The 15,596-nt window shown below is 47.3% G+C and overlaps 1 protein-coding gene across 5 annotated transcripts in view; it reads right to left on the bottom strand.

Annotated features, from left to right (window-relative positions):
- Positions 1-3,423: 3,423 nt before the first annotated feature.
- Positions 3,424-15,596, bottom strand: part of gnaz (guanine nucleotide binding protein (G protein), alpha z polypeptide) — a 47,403-nt gene continuing 35,230 nt past the window's right edge. For all 5 annotated transcript variants that reach the window (XM_018753942.2, XM_018753957.2, XM_018753965.2 and 2 more), the window contains exon 3: positions 3,424-5,359. In XM_018753942.2, the coding sequence (XP_018609458.1) occupies positions 5,015-5,359 (345 nt within the window). In that variant the 3' untranslated portion in view covers positions 3,424-5,014. The remainder of the gene's footprint in view (positions 5,360-15,596) is intronic.

The following is a 15,596-nucleotide window of genomic DNA, read 5'->3' as shown; positions in this document are numbered from 1 at the left end:
TACTGTCACTACTTCGCAGCCAAAATGCTTTATATAAGACCATAAAGGTGGTTTATTGTACAACGTGAATAGAATTTTTGATTTTGTCGGTTTCCCCCGAGAAGACTGGGGTAAAGGAGGCCTGCAAAGGCTGGGAGAAGCGATCTGTTGCGAACAGGATGCAATGAGAAAGACAAGCAGCTGAGCTTCCAGGCCGCTTGTATAAAGTCCAAAGTCTGTGCGTCTGTGTCTCCTGCAGCACAGGCTGTTTACACCCCCAGCAGCCAGAACACAGGATCCCAGACTCCCGGTGAGCGAAAAGGACTTTAGCACGACCGCATCTAAAGTAAATACTTCTACCTGGTGTGCTATTGCACAAATAATGGACATTTGGCTTTGTTTGGGGGAGGAGAACAGGAATAATGACTGTCCTGGGCTGTGGGAGGAAACCAGAGCACAAGGAGGACACCCGTACAAGCACTGGGAGAACATCTGAACTCCACCCTTTTGAGCTACATTCAAACCCACATCCGAACCCACAGCCAAGGAGGCGTGAGGAAGCAGCGCTACCTGCTGCACCACCGCGGGACCCAGAATACACACCATACTTCAGTTTAAAAGATGTTGCAATTTTTACAGAAGCTGCTTTCAAAATTCCATGTACTGTTAATATTTCTTCATGTCATTAGTAATAGAGGTCACTGACATCAGTATGACAATGAGTATGTTGACTTACTTATAATGCCTGTGTCTTTACAACACTTTTTCTTGTCATCTGTAATTAGGAGTTTTATAGGGGCTTCTTAAAAATTCAGCAGCACGGTGGCAGAGCGAATAGCGCTGCTGTCTCACATCACGTGGGTGGTGCGAGAGCACGTGGGTTCGGTCTGTGTGGAGTCTGCATGTTCTCCCCTTGTCCGAATGGGTTTCCTCTGCGTGCTCTGGTTTCCTCCCACACTCCAAAGACATAGTGAGCAGGTAGATTGGAGTGAAAGAGAGTGTGTGTGCTCCTCTGATGTATGGATGAGTGACCCAGTGTAAGTAGTGTATCTAGCAGTGTAAGTCTTTGGGTGCTCTGGTTTCCTCCCACACTCCAAAGACATGCTGTTCAGGTTCACCCATAGTGTGTGAGTGACAGAGAGAGTGTTCCACTGATGTATGGATGAGTGACCCAGTGTAAGTAGTGTATCTAGCAGTGTAAGTCACCGCAGTGAATAAGGTGTGTGGGCTGATAACACTACATAGAGTTCACTGGAAGTCGCTTTGGAGAAAAGTGTCTGATAAATAACACTGTCTGAAACTGCTTGCCCCATACAGGGTCATGGGGAGCCGGAGCCTACCCGGCAACACAGGGCGTAAGGCCGGAGGGGGAGGGGACACACCCAGGACGGGACACTAGTCCTCCATCGCAAGGCACCCTAAGCGGGACTTGAACCTCAGACCCACCAGAGAGCAGGACCTGGTCCGACCCACTGTGCCACTGTTCATATAAAAATGAAGCAGTGAGACATGATCCTTCCACGAAACGCAATACAACTGAGACAAGGAGGCTTCTCTTGTACATTTGTCCCCACTATGGTGTAAAGCATTAGGTTCGCTCTAAGTGTATATTGTTCACAAAGCGAGATTTTATTACCCAGATCTTCGAGGAAAAAAGCTTGAGTCTCCCTGCTCAGCGGCTCAGATATAATTCGAATTAATTTCGCATTTAGTGTGATGCCCTTTGCAATGAATTGTTGCAGAACGCCTTACGCACAAAGGATAAACGGGGAGGCATCAGCTGACTGTCCTCCGCTAAACGAATTACAGGCAAGCTTCTGTATTACGGCCCGATTTTATCGAGGACGGCGCAAAACCCCACATCTGCTCTGGAATTTCCATTGTGCTGTTGCGGCGGTGTGCGGCGGGGTGCGGCGGGGTGCGCCATGCGCCGCGCGCCGCGTGCGGTGCTTCTCGTAACCCTTTCCGGCTGCACCGTTGGAGCCCAGCCAGAGTTTCGCAACGACGACAGGAAGTGTCGCCGTGCGTCAAGGGTGTCTTTCCCAGATAAGAACACATCCTGTCATTGCCACACCCCTTCTCTGCCTTCGCCTCTCGCTGGCTGGCTGCTTGCTTCAAGTTTTAAAACATTTTCTGAGATGGAGGCGGCCTGATAGTATCAGAGGAAAACCCAAAAATCTGCAGTTTGGGTCCGTGTGACTCAACTGTCTCCGGTGCGGCGATAAGACCGTCCGGGGGGTGTCAGATAAGCGACTCTGGTGAACGTGCAACACCTTTCGGAAGAAAGCGTGCTGGAGCGCCAGCAGAGCCCTGGGCAGCACATGGGGCAGATGTGACTGAGAACATATGTGCATGAAAAATGTATACAGTATGATCGAAAGCACACAAATACTCACATTTGCTGCAACACACTCATGCATTCATGCAAACCATATGGGTCCACAAACATGTATGACATGTGAAAACACACAAACACACACACACGCACGAACATCCTCAATCAGGCCCCAGAGCACCTAGGAGGGCTCGTCACACGGACGCTGTAAGAACTGTACGTGCGCAGCCCGCACCTTGTCCATCCTTGTGCGTCCCCCCTACACCCCCCATCTGCACCGACCAACACCGTCACTCTGGGGTAAAGGATATGACATCGAAATCATTGCTGCTTCCGGGATCATCGGCTGCAGCGGGAGGCGGTCCTCTGGAGCCCTGCGATTTGTGCCGCCATTCTGCAGATCTTCCAAGATATCGTGAAGTTAGACCTTTTTCTGATCTTCTGTCAGGTTCGTGGAGCTGATGACAAAAAATGTGAGAAATACTAAACTGTTATATGGGGAGGGGTGGCACAGTGGTGCGGCGGGTTTGACTGGGTCCTGCTCTCTAGTGGGTCTGGAGTTCAAGTCCCACTTGAGGTGCCCTGCAACGGACTGGCATCTGGTCCAGGGTGTGTCCCCTCCCTCCCAGCCTTACACCCTGTGTTGCTGGGTTAGGCTCCAGTTTGTTGCGACCCTGCTTGGGACAAGTGGTTTTAGTGCGTGTGTGTGTTCTTCACTTTTTCTTGAAAAGATTTTTTTTCAGTGTGGCCCTGAGTGTGGTCATCCTGCTGGGGAGGCTGCATAAAGGCAATGCTGGAAGGGCGCAGAGCCACTCTCCTCCTCTATCCAACGACCGTGGTCTTCTTTCCCCGACCGACGAGCGCCCTTTACACTTCTGCTCGCCTCGCAAGGCCGTGAAAGTGGCCCCTGGAACGAGCCCAGGAAACGAAAAGACTGTCCGCTTCAGTCTTTCAACAAGTGCCGCACCCCCCTCCCAAACTATTCTTCACCCCATCCATCTTGTTGACTCGTTATCATCCTGCTGTGATGGTTTGAATATCAATAGTTTGAAGAAATGCTCAAAAATCCATTCAGAGTTTGTCACTTTGGTATTTATTTATATACTGCTTTATGTGTATATATTTATGCATAAATAACAAAGTGGCCAATACCAGTTGTGAGATGATGGGAGGGGAAGCTATGGCACGGGGTGGGACTGGCCCTGATGGGCAGCTCAGTAATGCCCTCTGTGCCGAGTCCCGAAACGGAGAAGACCAGCTGCCGACCATATGTGAACAGCGAAGGCCAGGACTGCAGGCAGCTGGTCTGCGGACGGAAAGAGCTCTGAGAAACTGGGAAAACAGGCAGGCAGTCAGTGAGTCCCTGGGCTTGAGGCTTACTGAAGAACTTTTGTTGGACAGTTTTTGGGCTTTCACTGCCACTTCACCTTCTTTTTTCATTGTTCTGTTATTATTTTAAAGGGCCCATATACCCATTTCAATTTGCCTTTACTGCCATTTAACGGGCAGTTTTGTTTGAAACCACTGCTGTCCTGTGCCTCTGTCCTGCCCAAGTGGCCAGCTCCACTCCACAAACATCCACACAATATATACCTTTTTATACAGCTCTATGATGCTGCAATGTCTGCTTTTGACATTATTCCTTTGGGGACAATTTATCACAAGGTAAACTGGAACGACTCAAATCAAAAGGTTTAAAAATCCCAAATATAAATCATGCATGCTTTTTTTTTTCTGTCTCATTCAATAAAAAATTAGCATGACAACTGTTTGTGTGGTTCCTTATATACACAGAAATTGGCACTTCTGCTTGTGTGTGTGTGTGTGTGTGTGTGTGTGTGTGTGTGTTTGAAGAATGTACTAGATGAGGCCCTCGGGAAATCAAACTAAACTCAAAATAAAAGGCATGTCTGATGTACATCTACAATTTCGTGAATAACAGACAAACATCAGTGATGAAAACAAATAAAAATAAGTACAAGTCTTACTTAAATACCAGTGTTCTTCACAGCCTTTCAACCCAAAGCAATCCAAAAGAATGTCACTGTGTGTTGCATATCTCTTTTTTTTTGGATTGTGGCAGTTTTAGCCTTTCAGGACAAAATTCTGCTTCAGCGCTGGAAACCTCAGACACTGTTTACTGGAGTTCTGTTTTTATACAAACGGACTTCTTCCACCTCGGTCTTCGTGTTCCGACGAGAGGTCAAAAAAAAAAAATTCTTGCTTTTTTTTCCCCCAGTGCAGCATTGATTTAGTCAGGTGACCCAAACTGCCAGGTGACAAATGAACCAGTGTAACTGCTGCAAAGGGGTCCTGTGGACACCTGTGCCTGAGCTGCGGTCAACAAGAAGGCATCAGTCCAGCTGCTATCGCTTGAACAAAACAGGTACTTCACTATTAATTCCAGATCCTAGAGTGTGAGGAAATCTGTGCGCCTGTGTGTGTGTGTGTGTGTGTGTGTGTGTGTGTGTGTGTGTGTGTGTGTGTGTGTGTGTGTGTGTGTGTGCTTTTGCTTCATATAATACGTGATACTGTACTGATGACTTGATCGTCAGCCCTCAGATGCTCACACACTTTGTACCATTCACTGACAAGCAAGAAAACCGCACTCGATGCCCCCCTGCCCTTCCTCCCACTGTTGTTGCCCCCTCTGCGGCCTGGGGTTGCCCCCCCCCCCACCCGCCGGGAGTGGATGCAGTTCTAGCAGAGCCCGATGTACTTGAGATTGTTTTGGATGATGACGTCCGTAACGGCATCAAACACAAACTGGATGTTGCTGGTGTCTGTGGCGCAGGTGAAGTGCGAGTAGATCTCCTTGGTCTCTTTGTTGCGGTTCAGGTCCTCGAACTGGCGCTGGATGTAGACGGCCGCTTCCTCGTAGCTGTTCTGGCCTTTATAGTCGGGGAAGCAGACGGTGAGCGGGATGCGCTTGATCTTCTCTGCCAGCAGGTCCTTCTTGTTGAGGAAGAGGATGAGCGAAGTGTTGATGAACCAGTTGTTGTTGCAGATGGAGTCAAAGAGACGAAGGCTCTCTGCCATGCGACTCTGTGAGACACAGAAAGAGAGAGGACAACGGTAGTTAGGAAATAACCAACCAATTTTAACAACCCGAGTGGGGTCGCGGGGAGCCGGAACCTATCCCGGAGACATTGGGTGCACAGCTGAAGAGATGGGTGGGGGGGCACACCCTGGATGGGACGCCAGTCCATCACAGGGCCACAACTAGTTACCCAGACACACAGCTGGGTGAAGGTACTGGAGCAATTGCAGGGCAAGCACCTTGCTCAAGGGTACCAAAGCCGGAGGCGGGGATCGAACCGGCAACCTTCAGAGCAAAAGGCAGCGGATAATATAAATTTAAAAATTCAAACATGTTCTGTTTTATTAATTTAAGGAAAAAAAATTCCTGGTTCTGTTTAATGGTTGTGGATCTTTGTCTGTGAAGAGGAGCCGCAAAGCTCACATCTTCCAGGGCAGCAGGCATAACAGAAAGGAAACGGTCAAGGCATCGTTATTACAATTGTGGTTCTTAAACTGATCAGTGACAATAAAGAAACTGGAGCATTGTTAACTTGGAATGACGCAACAATGTTTGTGATCTACATTTGCCCGGGCTGCTCAAGATATAATCGGGACGATTCAACAGTCATCAGGCCAACATACATGCACATGGTGGCCCGTAGCCTAGAGCAGGGCTGTGACAATCTGGGATTTGTGTCTCATTATAGCATCTGTGACCCGGAGTCATGTTCACACAGGCCTCACATCCGACACACAGGCTGGCTACAACAGCTTGACCTTAACCCAGTAACGCAGGGCATAGGGCTAGAGGGGGAAGGGATGCAGCCCCGTCAGGACGCCAGTCCATTGCAGAGCACCCCAAGCGGGACTCAAACGCCAGACCCCCCCCGAAGGCAAGACCCAGCCAAACTTGCTGTGCCACCACACCCCTTCACAACAGACAGTGTGTGGCAAAACTTTTTTGACAGCAGTCACGAATCCCAGCAGGACTGTCACATGCAAACACATTTTAAAAGGTCACTTTGTAGTCATACACGGCAAATTCAAGTTAAAGTGACTACATGATTATGGACAGCAAGTCTCTCCTTAAACGTTAACAAGCTTATAAAGGTTAAAAAAAAAAGAAGCTCAAACAAAATCAGCAGGGAACAATTGTGAATGAAATCAACAGAATTAAAAACACAGAGATGGAAAAGAAAGCTCTGTGAGTCGAAAGAGAACTGAGATTTAGTGAGAACGCAATGCCACTTACGTGCATTTCGAGGCGGGAAGTTGTTTAAGGGCAGAAAAATCATTTGAGAAAAATTTTTTCGAGACTGATGAAAGCAAGATACGACTGCCGCAGTACTCATGAATTAAGGAAAATTGAAACGTGTGTGTGTGTGTGTGTGTGTGTGTGTGTGTGTGTGTGTGTGTGTGTGTGTGTGTGTGTGTGTGTGTTGTCCACCTTAAAGCTACTGGCTAATTTCCACAAATTAACAGAACATAGTTTTCAATAGTCATTTACAAACAAATGTAATGACACCAAATCCCACACACTTTCTATGTCACTCAGCGTGTCACATATTACAAAATAGACTCATCAAGTGACACAGCGGTGGCACAGCAAGTAGTGCTGCTGTCTCACAGCGCCTGGGTTGTGTGAGAGAATGTGGATTCGATCCCCACTCAGTCTGTGTGGAGTTTGCATGTTCTCCCTGTATCTGTGTGGGTTTCCTCTGGGTGCTCTGGTTTCCTCCCACAGTCTAAAGACATGCTGTTCAGGTTCACCCATAGTGTGTGAGTGACAGAGAGAGTGTGTGTGTTCCACTGATATATGGATGAGTGACCCAGTGTAAGTAATGTATCTAGCAGTGTAAGTCACCGCGGTGAATAAGGTGTGTGGACTCATAACACTACACAGAGTTCACTGGAAGTCGCTCCGGAGAAAAGTGTCTGAAATAAACAAATTTAAATCATTCATTTCCATGGTTGGGATTTTTATCACACTGGTCTCCCACTCTGCATGCACACACACACACTTCTGAACAATCAGTATGAAGACCTTTCCGTGCGCTGCACGAAAAGAACTAAATTACACATATGAAACCTTTGTTTATATAATTAAATCATCAGATTGTAGAAGAGCTGTCAAAATGAAATTCTGTGTAGTACGTCTGCAGAACAATAAGGCACCAAGTACCAGAGGAAACACTGAGGGCACAACAGCGGCTACGGTGCAGTGCGGGTGGATGGAAGGGCAATGACGTTAAAGGACACTAGGGGGTGCAGTAGTGAAGGCCATATTGCCCGCTGGCAGAGCAGCTGTGGGTGAAAGTGTCTGCAAGGAACCTGGGGGGGAATCAGTTTTTTTATGAGGCTGTTCCCCACCCCCAGAATGACCACAGAGCCCCCCACAGCCATTCTCTCTGTCCGAAGGCCAGTCCTACCGCTCCCCTGAAAATCCGTAATGCCTGACATTCTCTCAGCCTAATTAACGCCGACCTTACAGGCTCCTCCAAGCTACTGGAACCCCTGCCTGTCCCCCCTTCCCACCCCCCACCCTCCCTTTCACCACACCTTCAGGTCAGACATTCCCTTGAGCTTCTCGCTAAAAGCCTTCAGTGGTAATTGATTTACTGCCTTTCCCTTCCTCGCGCCAAATCGCCATGCCGCCATTATCTCCAGCATGGAAGATGTGACACAAGGCTGCGTGGGGAAAACAGCGGTAATGTAGCTGCAGCGTCCCAGATGGGTGTTCAAGCTTTGGAGCCCCACGATGTGAAATGGGGATCGGATGTCACTCTTCAACTGGTCATTCGGGTGACGGATGGAGGTGTGGTGTCACACCTGAGAGCTTCCGCAACACCACCCCTTATAAACTTCACGAGTCTATAGATGTGTGGTCACCACTGACCTACGTCGCAGCCACCTGCTGCTCATATGACACCGACGGGGGATGGAGAAACAGCTTGTGAGCGGTCACACTCGAGCCTCTAATGACACCTGCTGACAGGTGTCTTCCCTGATTTCACTTTCCCTTCATGTGGTGAACGGGAGACATGCAGCTCTCATCCAAATCCTTTCTTCAGCATCACGCACTCACTGGCTTCAGCAGCTATATCCTCCTTGCAGGCACCAGGCCCTCTAGGGGTTATGGGGTCGTGGGTTTGGGTTGAACATGTGACTAAAAGGTTGCCGATACATTTCCCGTCAGAAGCAGCCATTAAAGTCTTCATTATCTTCACTTCAAATTGTTCAGTACAATCAAGTTGATCAGATGGATTGAAAAGTGCAGAGATCCTATATTATCTTCACATGTCGTCCGGGGTAAAGGAGCATTATCATTATTATCGTGATTCGTAGCTTTTATTCAAAGTGATTTTATGCAGCTGGATATTTTGCTGGAGTAATTCAATGTGAAGTACACCGCTCAAGAGTCCGACTGCGAACAAACGGTGCCTTTAACCAGCTGCTGTGTGCTGCGCCGTTAAACAAACAAACTAAGCGTCGGCTGCGAAAAACAAACATGATAACAATAACGGTCGTATTTCCTTTCTTGTTGTTTTCCCACAATGCAGTGCAGGGCTTCTCGTTCTCATTGTTCTTCCGACCAATGGAAACAGCCGTCCCTCTTTCTGACACCTGCGCAGGTGTGTTTACATCTGCGTAGCCGCCCGCTGCCCAACGCTGGAAAGCACCGTGAACGTTCTCGCATCTCGGAGACATCGCTGGGTGACTCCATGCACCAAAATGCCTCCAACGTTCTGAGTCATCATGGAAACACGACCTCTCCCACACCATTGAGCCCTGAAGCCGCGATGCTTGAATGCAGAAGACATCAGAGGTCAAAATTTGTGCCTCAAAGTCCAAGTCAATCCTCCAGGCTGAATTTTTTCAAAGAAGTCCCCCGTCTGTGTCAACTGTATATTTGCTCAAATAAAAGATCAGATCTGTCATTACAGACACCTCAGTTCCCAGTTTTACTGCCACACTCACTCACTCACTCACTCACTCACTCACTCATTCAGCCTCCTTGAAAACCCTAACCCATGTCCCCATCTGGACTGACCTTTACCCTAACCCTTACCCTAACCCTAACCCTCACCTTTACCCTAACCCTAACCCTAATCCTCACCTTTACCCTAACCCTAAAACTAATCCTAACCCTAACCCCTACCCCTTATCCGTACCCTCAGCCTCACCATAACCCGAACCCTAACACTGACCTTTACCCTAACCCTAACCCTAACCCTCATTTGCTGCCACCACATTGAAAAAAGACACTGATTTCCCAGTATCTCGGATCCCGAGTTTTACACAGAGCTTGAAATGGAAGCTAATGGCTACGCTTCTAAAGATCACTGACACACCATTGTGTGTCACTCACAAATTTTGTAATGTGCCAAGACATTTGCAAAGAAAGGCAATATCCATGTCCTCAGAAATTGTGATTCTTCCTATTCAGATATTTTCAACATAAAGTTTGACAGCAAGTTAGCATCCTTGAAGTTCAACTCCAAAATGCTGAGTTCTTAGGAAGGAAGAGTTTTGGTCTTTGTGGTTTGTGGAACCAACCACTGCACCTCACTCCCAGAGGGCCCACATCCCACTTTAAGTGCTGACTAACCTCAGGAGTAGAACTCCCCTCCCTCCTCTTGCTCATTCATCTCACCTGGAAACAGTTGTGGATTTAACATCTCATGTGCTCCTCCGAAATACTGGGCACTTTTGGGCTTGTTCTCCGTCCCGTTTTAGGAATTAGAAGTTGCATTTGACTTGCTTTCGCTGGTGGCACCAGACCTGAACCAGACATCAAAAGCAGCCTTTTCCATTTACTAACCCTCTAGATACGCAGGCCAGGGTGGGCTCATCCGTTGAGTACCCTTCATGACCCTTCCTGTGTCGGAACTACCCCGCTCTCCAACAGCATGGTGCTTCGCTCTGGTGACCTTGACACTGTCAGTACCACGGTCCCCTTTGGTAAACCGGGTCTTACTTTTTCTAAGCTGTCGCCAAAACCATTATTAATGCCAACATGGATGTTATTCCAAATCATCTCAAGAAATAAAACAAGCTCTTAATCAGTTCAACTGTCCAGAGAGACAGTTTTAGTTATAGAATCAATATGTATAATTTAGAGAACTAATTAGCAGAATTATCTTAAAATAAGTATGAGCCCAGTCTGCTGAATTAAACTGGAGGCAACAGAAATGGATCATTTTACTGCATAATAAAATAAGTCATAATACTCAGCCAACTAATTGGGGGAAATTATTAATGAGGAAGAAATAATGAATGGTACTCAAGGTAATCTGTGGTTAATTGTGTGTAAAACATTAAACCAAGATTAGTTCATTGTTACGCAAGTAAAACACTTGAACCTGTAGTAGTTATATTAAAATGCTCAGCTTCTTCATAAGCTCATTCCACCAACAGGTGTTTCTCTGCTATTTCTTCATTAGTCCAGCTGTAAATGTACACTTGGATTATTTTCATCAGTATAAAGCTGATATTATTCCTTTCGAAGCGATACACAAAAATTACTATGACTTGGTGATAAGATTTAATAAAATACCAAATTACTTATTTCCATATGCTTACCAACAATCACACGTACATTAAACTGAAAAACTGATTAATGTGGTGATCCAAAAGCAATATATTAAAAATAACCGCATCATCAGGACAGCTGATAGTAGAGTGGTTAATGGTGCTGCCTTTGGTACCAAAGATTATAGGTTCAATCCCCCTCTCTGGCTGTAGTACTCTAGGGCAAGGTATTCACCCTTAACTGTTCTAGTAACATAACCCAGCTCTATAAACAGCTAACTAATTGTAACCTTAATATTGTAAGTTGCTCTAGAGAAAAGCATCAGCTGAAGGAAGGTGATGATTTTTATAACATGCAAGAACAGGAAGCAACATGTTCTAGGGTCACTGTTACTTTGTGGCATTATCAGAATACATTCCTTAAACATGTTATTAAGAAGGCTCCTTTTATGAATGATTGCCATGTTTGCTATTGACTTCGTATTAGAAGCACAATCAATGTGGCTACTTGACCTTCAAAGATAAAAATATATTTAAATGTCCACATAGACCCTCATCTGACCACTAAGTAGCGATAAGCACTGCTGTCTCACAGCGCCTGGGCGGTACGAGAGGACATGGGTTTGATGCCTGCTCAGTCTTGTGTGGCGTTTGCATGTTGTCCCTATGTTTGCATCGGTTTCCTCTGGGTGCTCTGGTTTCCTCCCACAGTCCAAAGACATGTGGTTCAGGTGGATTTGGAAATTGCCAGTAGTGAGTGCATGTGGTTACCCTGTGATAGACTTAGCATACCATGCATGATGGGGTGGCACAGTGAGTAGTGCTGCTGTCTCATAGTGCCTGGGTGATGTGAGAGAATGTGGGTTCAATCCCTGCTCAGTCTGTGTGGAGTTTGCATATTCTTCCTGTGTCTCTGTGGGTTTCCTCCCACAGTCTAAAGACATGCTATTCAGGTTCCCCATAGTGTGTGAGTGACAGAGTGTGTTCCACTGATGTATGGATGGGTGACCCAGTGTAAGTAGTATATCTAGCAGTGTAAGTCACTGTGGTGAATAAGGTGTGTGAGCTGATAACACTACAGAGAGTTCATTGGAAGTCACTTTGGAGAAAAGTGTCTGCTAAATATGGGGGGTGGACTTGGCTGGGTCCTGCTCTCTGGTGGGTCTGGGGTTTGAGTCCCACTTGGTGTGCCTTGTGATGGACTGGTTTCCTGTCCTGGGTGTCTCTCCTCCTCCTCCAGCCTTGTGCCCTGTGTTGCTGGGATAGGCTCTGGCTCACTGTGATCTTGCTTGGGACAAGTGGCTTCAGACTGTGTGTGTGTGTCTCTGCTAAATAAATAAATGGATAATGGCCTCTACCCTCCCCATGGCTCAGCTGCCCTGTGTGATTGTGAACACTTACTGGGACACATGGGCCCCAGAGTTCTTCATGGCATCTTTTACGTACTGTGGACCGGAAGGGGGGGGGGGGGGGGGGTGGGGGCACATAGTGGGAGCGGCACGCCTTGTGACTGGAGGAGGGAACTTGTCCAAAGACAGGGCTGCTGTTTGCAAGGTTACGCAGGCTGCTGTGGCGCTCTGGGCAAATCACAAGATCTCCTGCACTCTCTAGCACCCCGCTGACAAGGGCCTGGGCTCTCGACACACTGACAGAGAGCTTCAGATGCGAAAAACAAATTGTACTGCCAAACTATGCTGAACAACACTTTTAGGAGCAGCTTTTACTGTATTCAACTGCACTGAGCAAGACCTGTAAAAAGCAGCTGCCGTTATTGTGCTGAACTGCACAGCAACACTTTCAGCTGTGTTACAGTGGCCTGAGTGATGGGTAGTCAGGTGGCACAGTGGCACAGTGGGTAGCACTACTACCTCACAGCACCTGAGCTGCTTGGGCGTATGTTTAAATCTGTTACAGTCTGTGTGGGTTTCCTCTGGCGCTCTGGTTTCCTCCCACACTGCAAAAGACATGCAGTTTAAGTGAACTGGTGATGCTCAATTGCCACCCTGCAATGGACTGGTGTCCTGCCCAGATTGCACCCCAGCTTTCCACCCAGTGATCGCAGGATAGGCTTTGCATTTTTGCAACGTGGATCAGGAGAAGCGGTTACTGGAAATGTTTGGCCTGAGTGACAACTGCTATGAGCACTGTTAATAGTGTAATGGTTATTGCTTCTATCTTTGAACCCGCAGGTTTGAATCCCAGCTGTAGCACCCTTGAGCGGGGTACTTACCTTAAATTACTCCAGTAAAATCACAAAGTGTAAAAACATTTATTTGGCGCAGCCGGTTTGGCCGGGGCCTGCTCTATGGTGGGTCTGGTTCAAGTCCCGCTTGGGGTGCCTTGTGATGGACTGGGGTCCCATCCTGGGTGTGTCCCCTCCCCCTCCAGCCTTACGCCCTGTGTTGCTGGGTTAGGCTCCAGCTCGCCAAGACCGCACTTGGGATGAGTGGTTTCAGACTGTGTGTGTGTGTGTGTGTGTGTGACGTTTTTTCTTTTAGCAGACACTTTTCTCCAAAGTGACTTCCAATACATCTCTCTGTAGTGTTATCAGCTCACACACCTTATTCACCGCGGTGACTTACACTGCTAGATATACTACTTACACTGGGTCACCCATCCATACATCATCATCATGCAGCAGACAACAGCAGCTTCCCCTCCCCCCCTGCAGCTGTGCTCCTGAACCGATCGAAACAATACGTCTCCAAGAGTACGGTGCACGTACTGCAGTACCGCACGGTGCGAAACCTCATTCTCTTGCTCTTCAGTAGGTTGCCTTTTTTTTAAAAAACCTGGGTCTTTGAGTGACCACAACGGGCAGTGTCCATTGTTTCTAAACGAACCCTCTTCCACCACCAGTGGCTGCACCACTGATATTGATGGAGCTGTACTGTAAACAGTAATTTAATATCTTGAGCCTGAGAGGCAACTGGCCTTCGGTACACAAGGGCAAAGCGTTCTGCGTTTTTTCAGTACTTTTCCGATGCTTTCAATGAGTAGAACTGGTAGCTTTGTAAATCGTTATGGCGACCGGCATCCAATAAGTAAACAGATGTACGGTACACAATGTGTTGAGGGGGATTCCCTCGCTGCCCCTCTGTTTGGGTTCCTCAGAGTACAATTGTACATGTGCATAGACCATCTCCATGTGATAATGCTCCAGGTTCCAAACCCCACCAACAGCAAGGGTGTAGATCTCTGCCTAAAGTGTCTCTTGTGTAATCCCCTTTCTTGGTCCACATTTTAATTATATTATGTATTTTCTGCTTTTGTCAAATTGATACAGGACAAACTGTTATAGGACACGGAGACAAACAATGTACATAGGAAGTCAAGCATGACGGTGTCCTGTACTAAGATTCCAACTGTACCCTTGAGAAGAGTTCTTGGATGGCAAGGTGGTGCAGTGGGTAGTACTGCTCATTGCTCATTGTATGTAGCTCTGAGAGGAAACGTGTGTGTGCGTGTGTGTGTGTGTGTGTGTGTGTGTGTGTGTGTGTGGCTACCCTGTGATGGACTGCTGTCACATCCAAGGTGTTCCCCCCCAAGCCTAGTGGTGAGTGAATCTGGGATAGGCTCCAGACAGCCATCACTCTGACAAACAAACAGTTAATGAAAGTAAGTGCAGCATGGTGATGCAGCGAGTAGTGCTGCTGTCTCAAAGTGCCTGGGTGGTGCAAGAGGACATAGGTTCAATCCTTGCTCAGTCTGTGTGGAGTTTGCATGTTCTTCCCATGTCTACATGGGTTTCCTCTGAGTGCTCTGGTTTCCTCCCACAGTCTAAAGACTTGCTGTTCAGGTTCCCCCATAGTGTGTGAGTGACAGAGAGAGTGTGTTCCACTGATGTATGGATGAGTGACCCAGTGTAAGTAGTGTATCTAGTAGTGTAAGTCACCACGGTGAACAAGTTGTGTTGGCTGGTAACACTACATGGAGTTCATTGGAAGTCGCTTTGAAGAAAAGCGTCTAATAAATAAATGCATGTGAATGAAGTTCTTAAAAATGGTTCTGGTAAAAACATCAAACTTTAAAAATAGGTCGATGGTAAAGCTTTAAGTGACACATCCTGGTTTGAATGTAAACATATACAAAACCGCTAAATAATAACTAAAATCTCAGCTGAAATGTGTTCTGCTGCTCAGAAGTTATTTTAATTAGCGCTGCAGTGTGGGGGGTTTAATTAGTTTCCTCCCTCATGTAGGTGGCACCACTTGGTTGGTCCCAGAGCACCGCTGGAGAGCAGCCAGACACCACCGGGCCCATGCGGTCACAGTCAGGTCCAGGTTCCGAACACACTCTCAGCTGAATGGCAACAAGCAGGAGCTCCAGCTGCACAGCGCACTGCTGGATCCTTAGTGCCTGGTGTGCAGGGATGACTGGGTACCACCCAGAATGCACCCTAACCCCCCCCACCTCCCCCCACCCAACATGCCCATGCACCCCTGTGCACCACAGAACACTTCAGACGCAAAAACATCTAATTAAGCCCCAGAATTAATGAAGAAGTTCAGCTGCAGGTTAATTCCTTGTTTCCCATAAATACAAATGACTGGAAGCCGCTGTCTAACCTGCCCCAACTGAGTGCAGTTTTAATACATTAATTATTTGCTTGTGTTCTGTTGCTACCATCACTATGACACTGATGTGCTGCCCAACCCCCCGTCCTTGTTAGAAACTCCTTCTTAAAGCTCAACAGAAACTTGATCTTTTTCTTAAAAATTGATTTTTG

This window comes from Scleropages formosus, chromosome 6 (genome assembly GCF_900964775.1).
Source record: "Scleropages formosus chromosome 6, fSclFor1.1, whole genome shotgun sequence".
Taxonomy (NCBI): domain Eukaryota; kingdom Metazoa; phylum Chordata; class Actinopteri; order Osteoglossiformes; family Osteoglossidae; genus Scleropages; species Scleropages formosus.
Note: the sequence above shows the minus strand (reverse complement) of the source record. Positions and strands in the feature narration are given on the sequence as shown.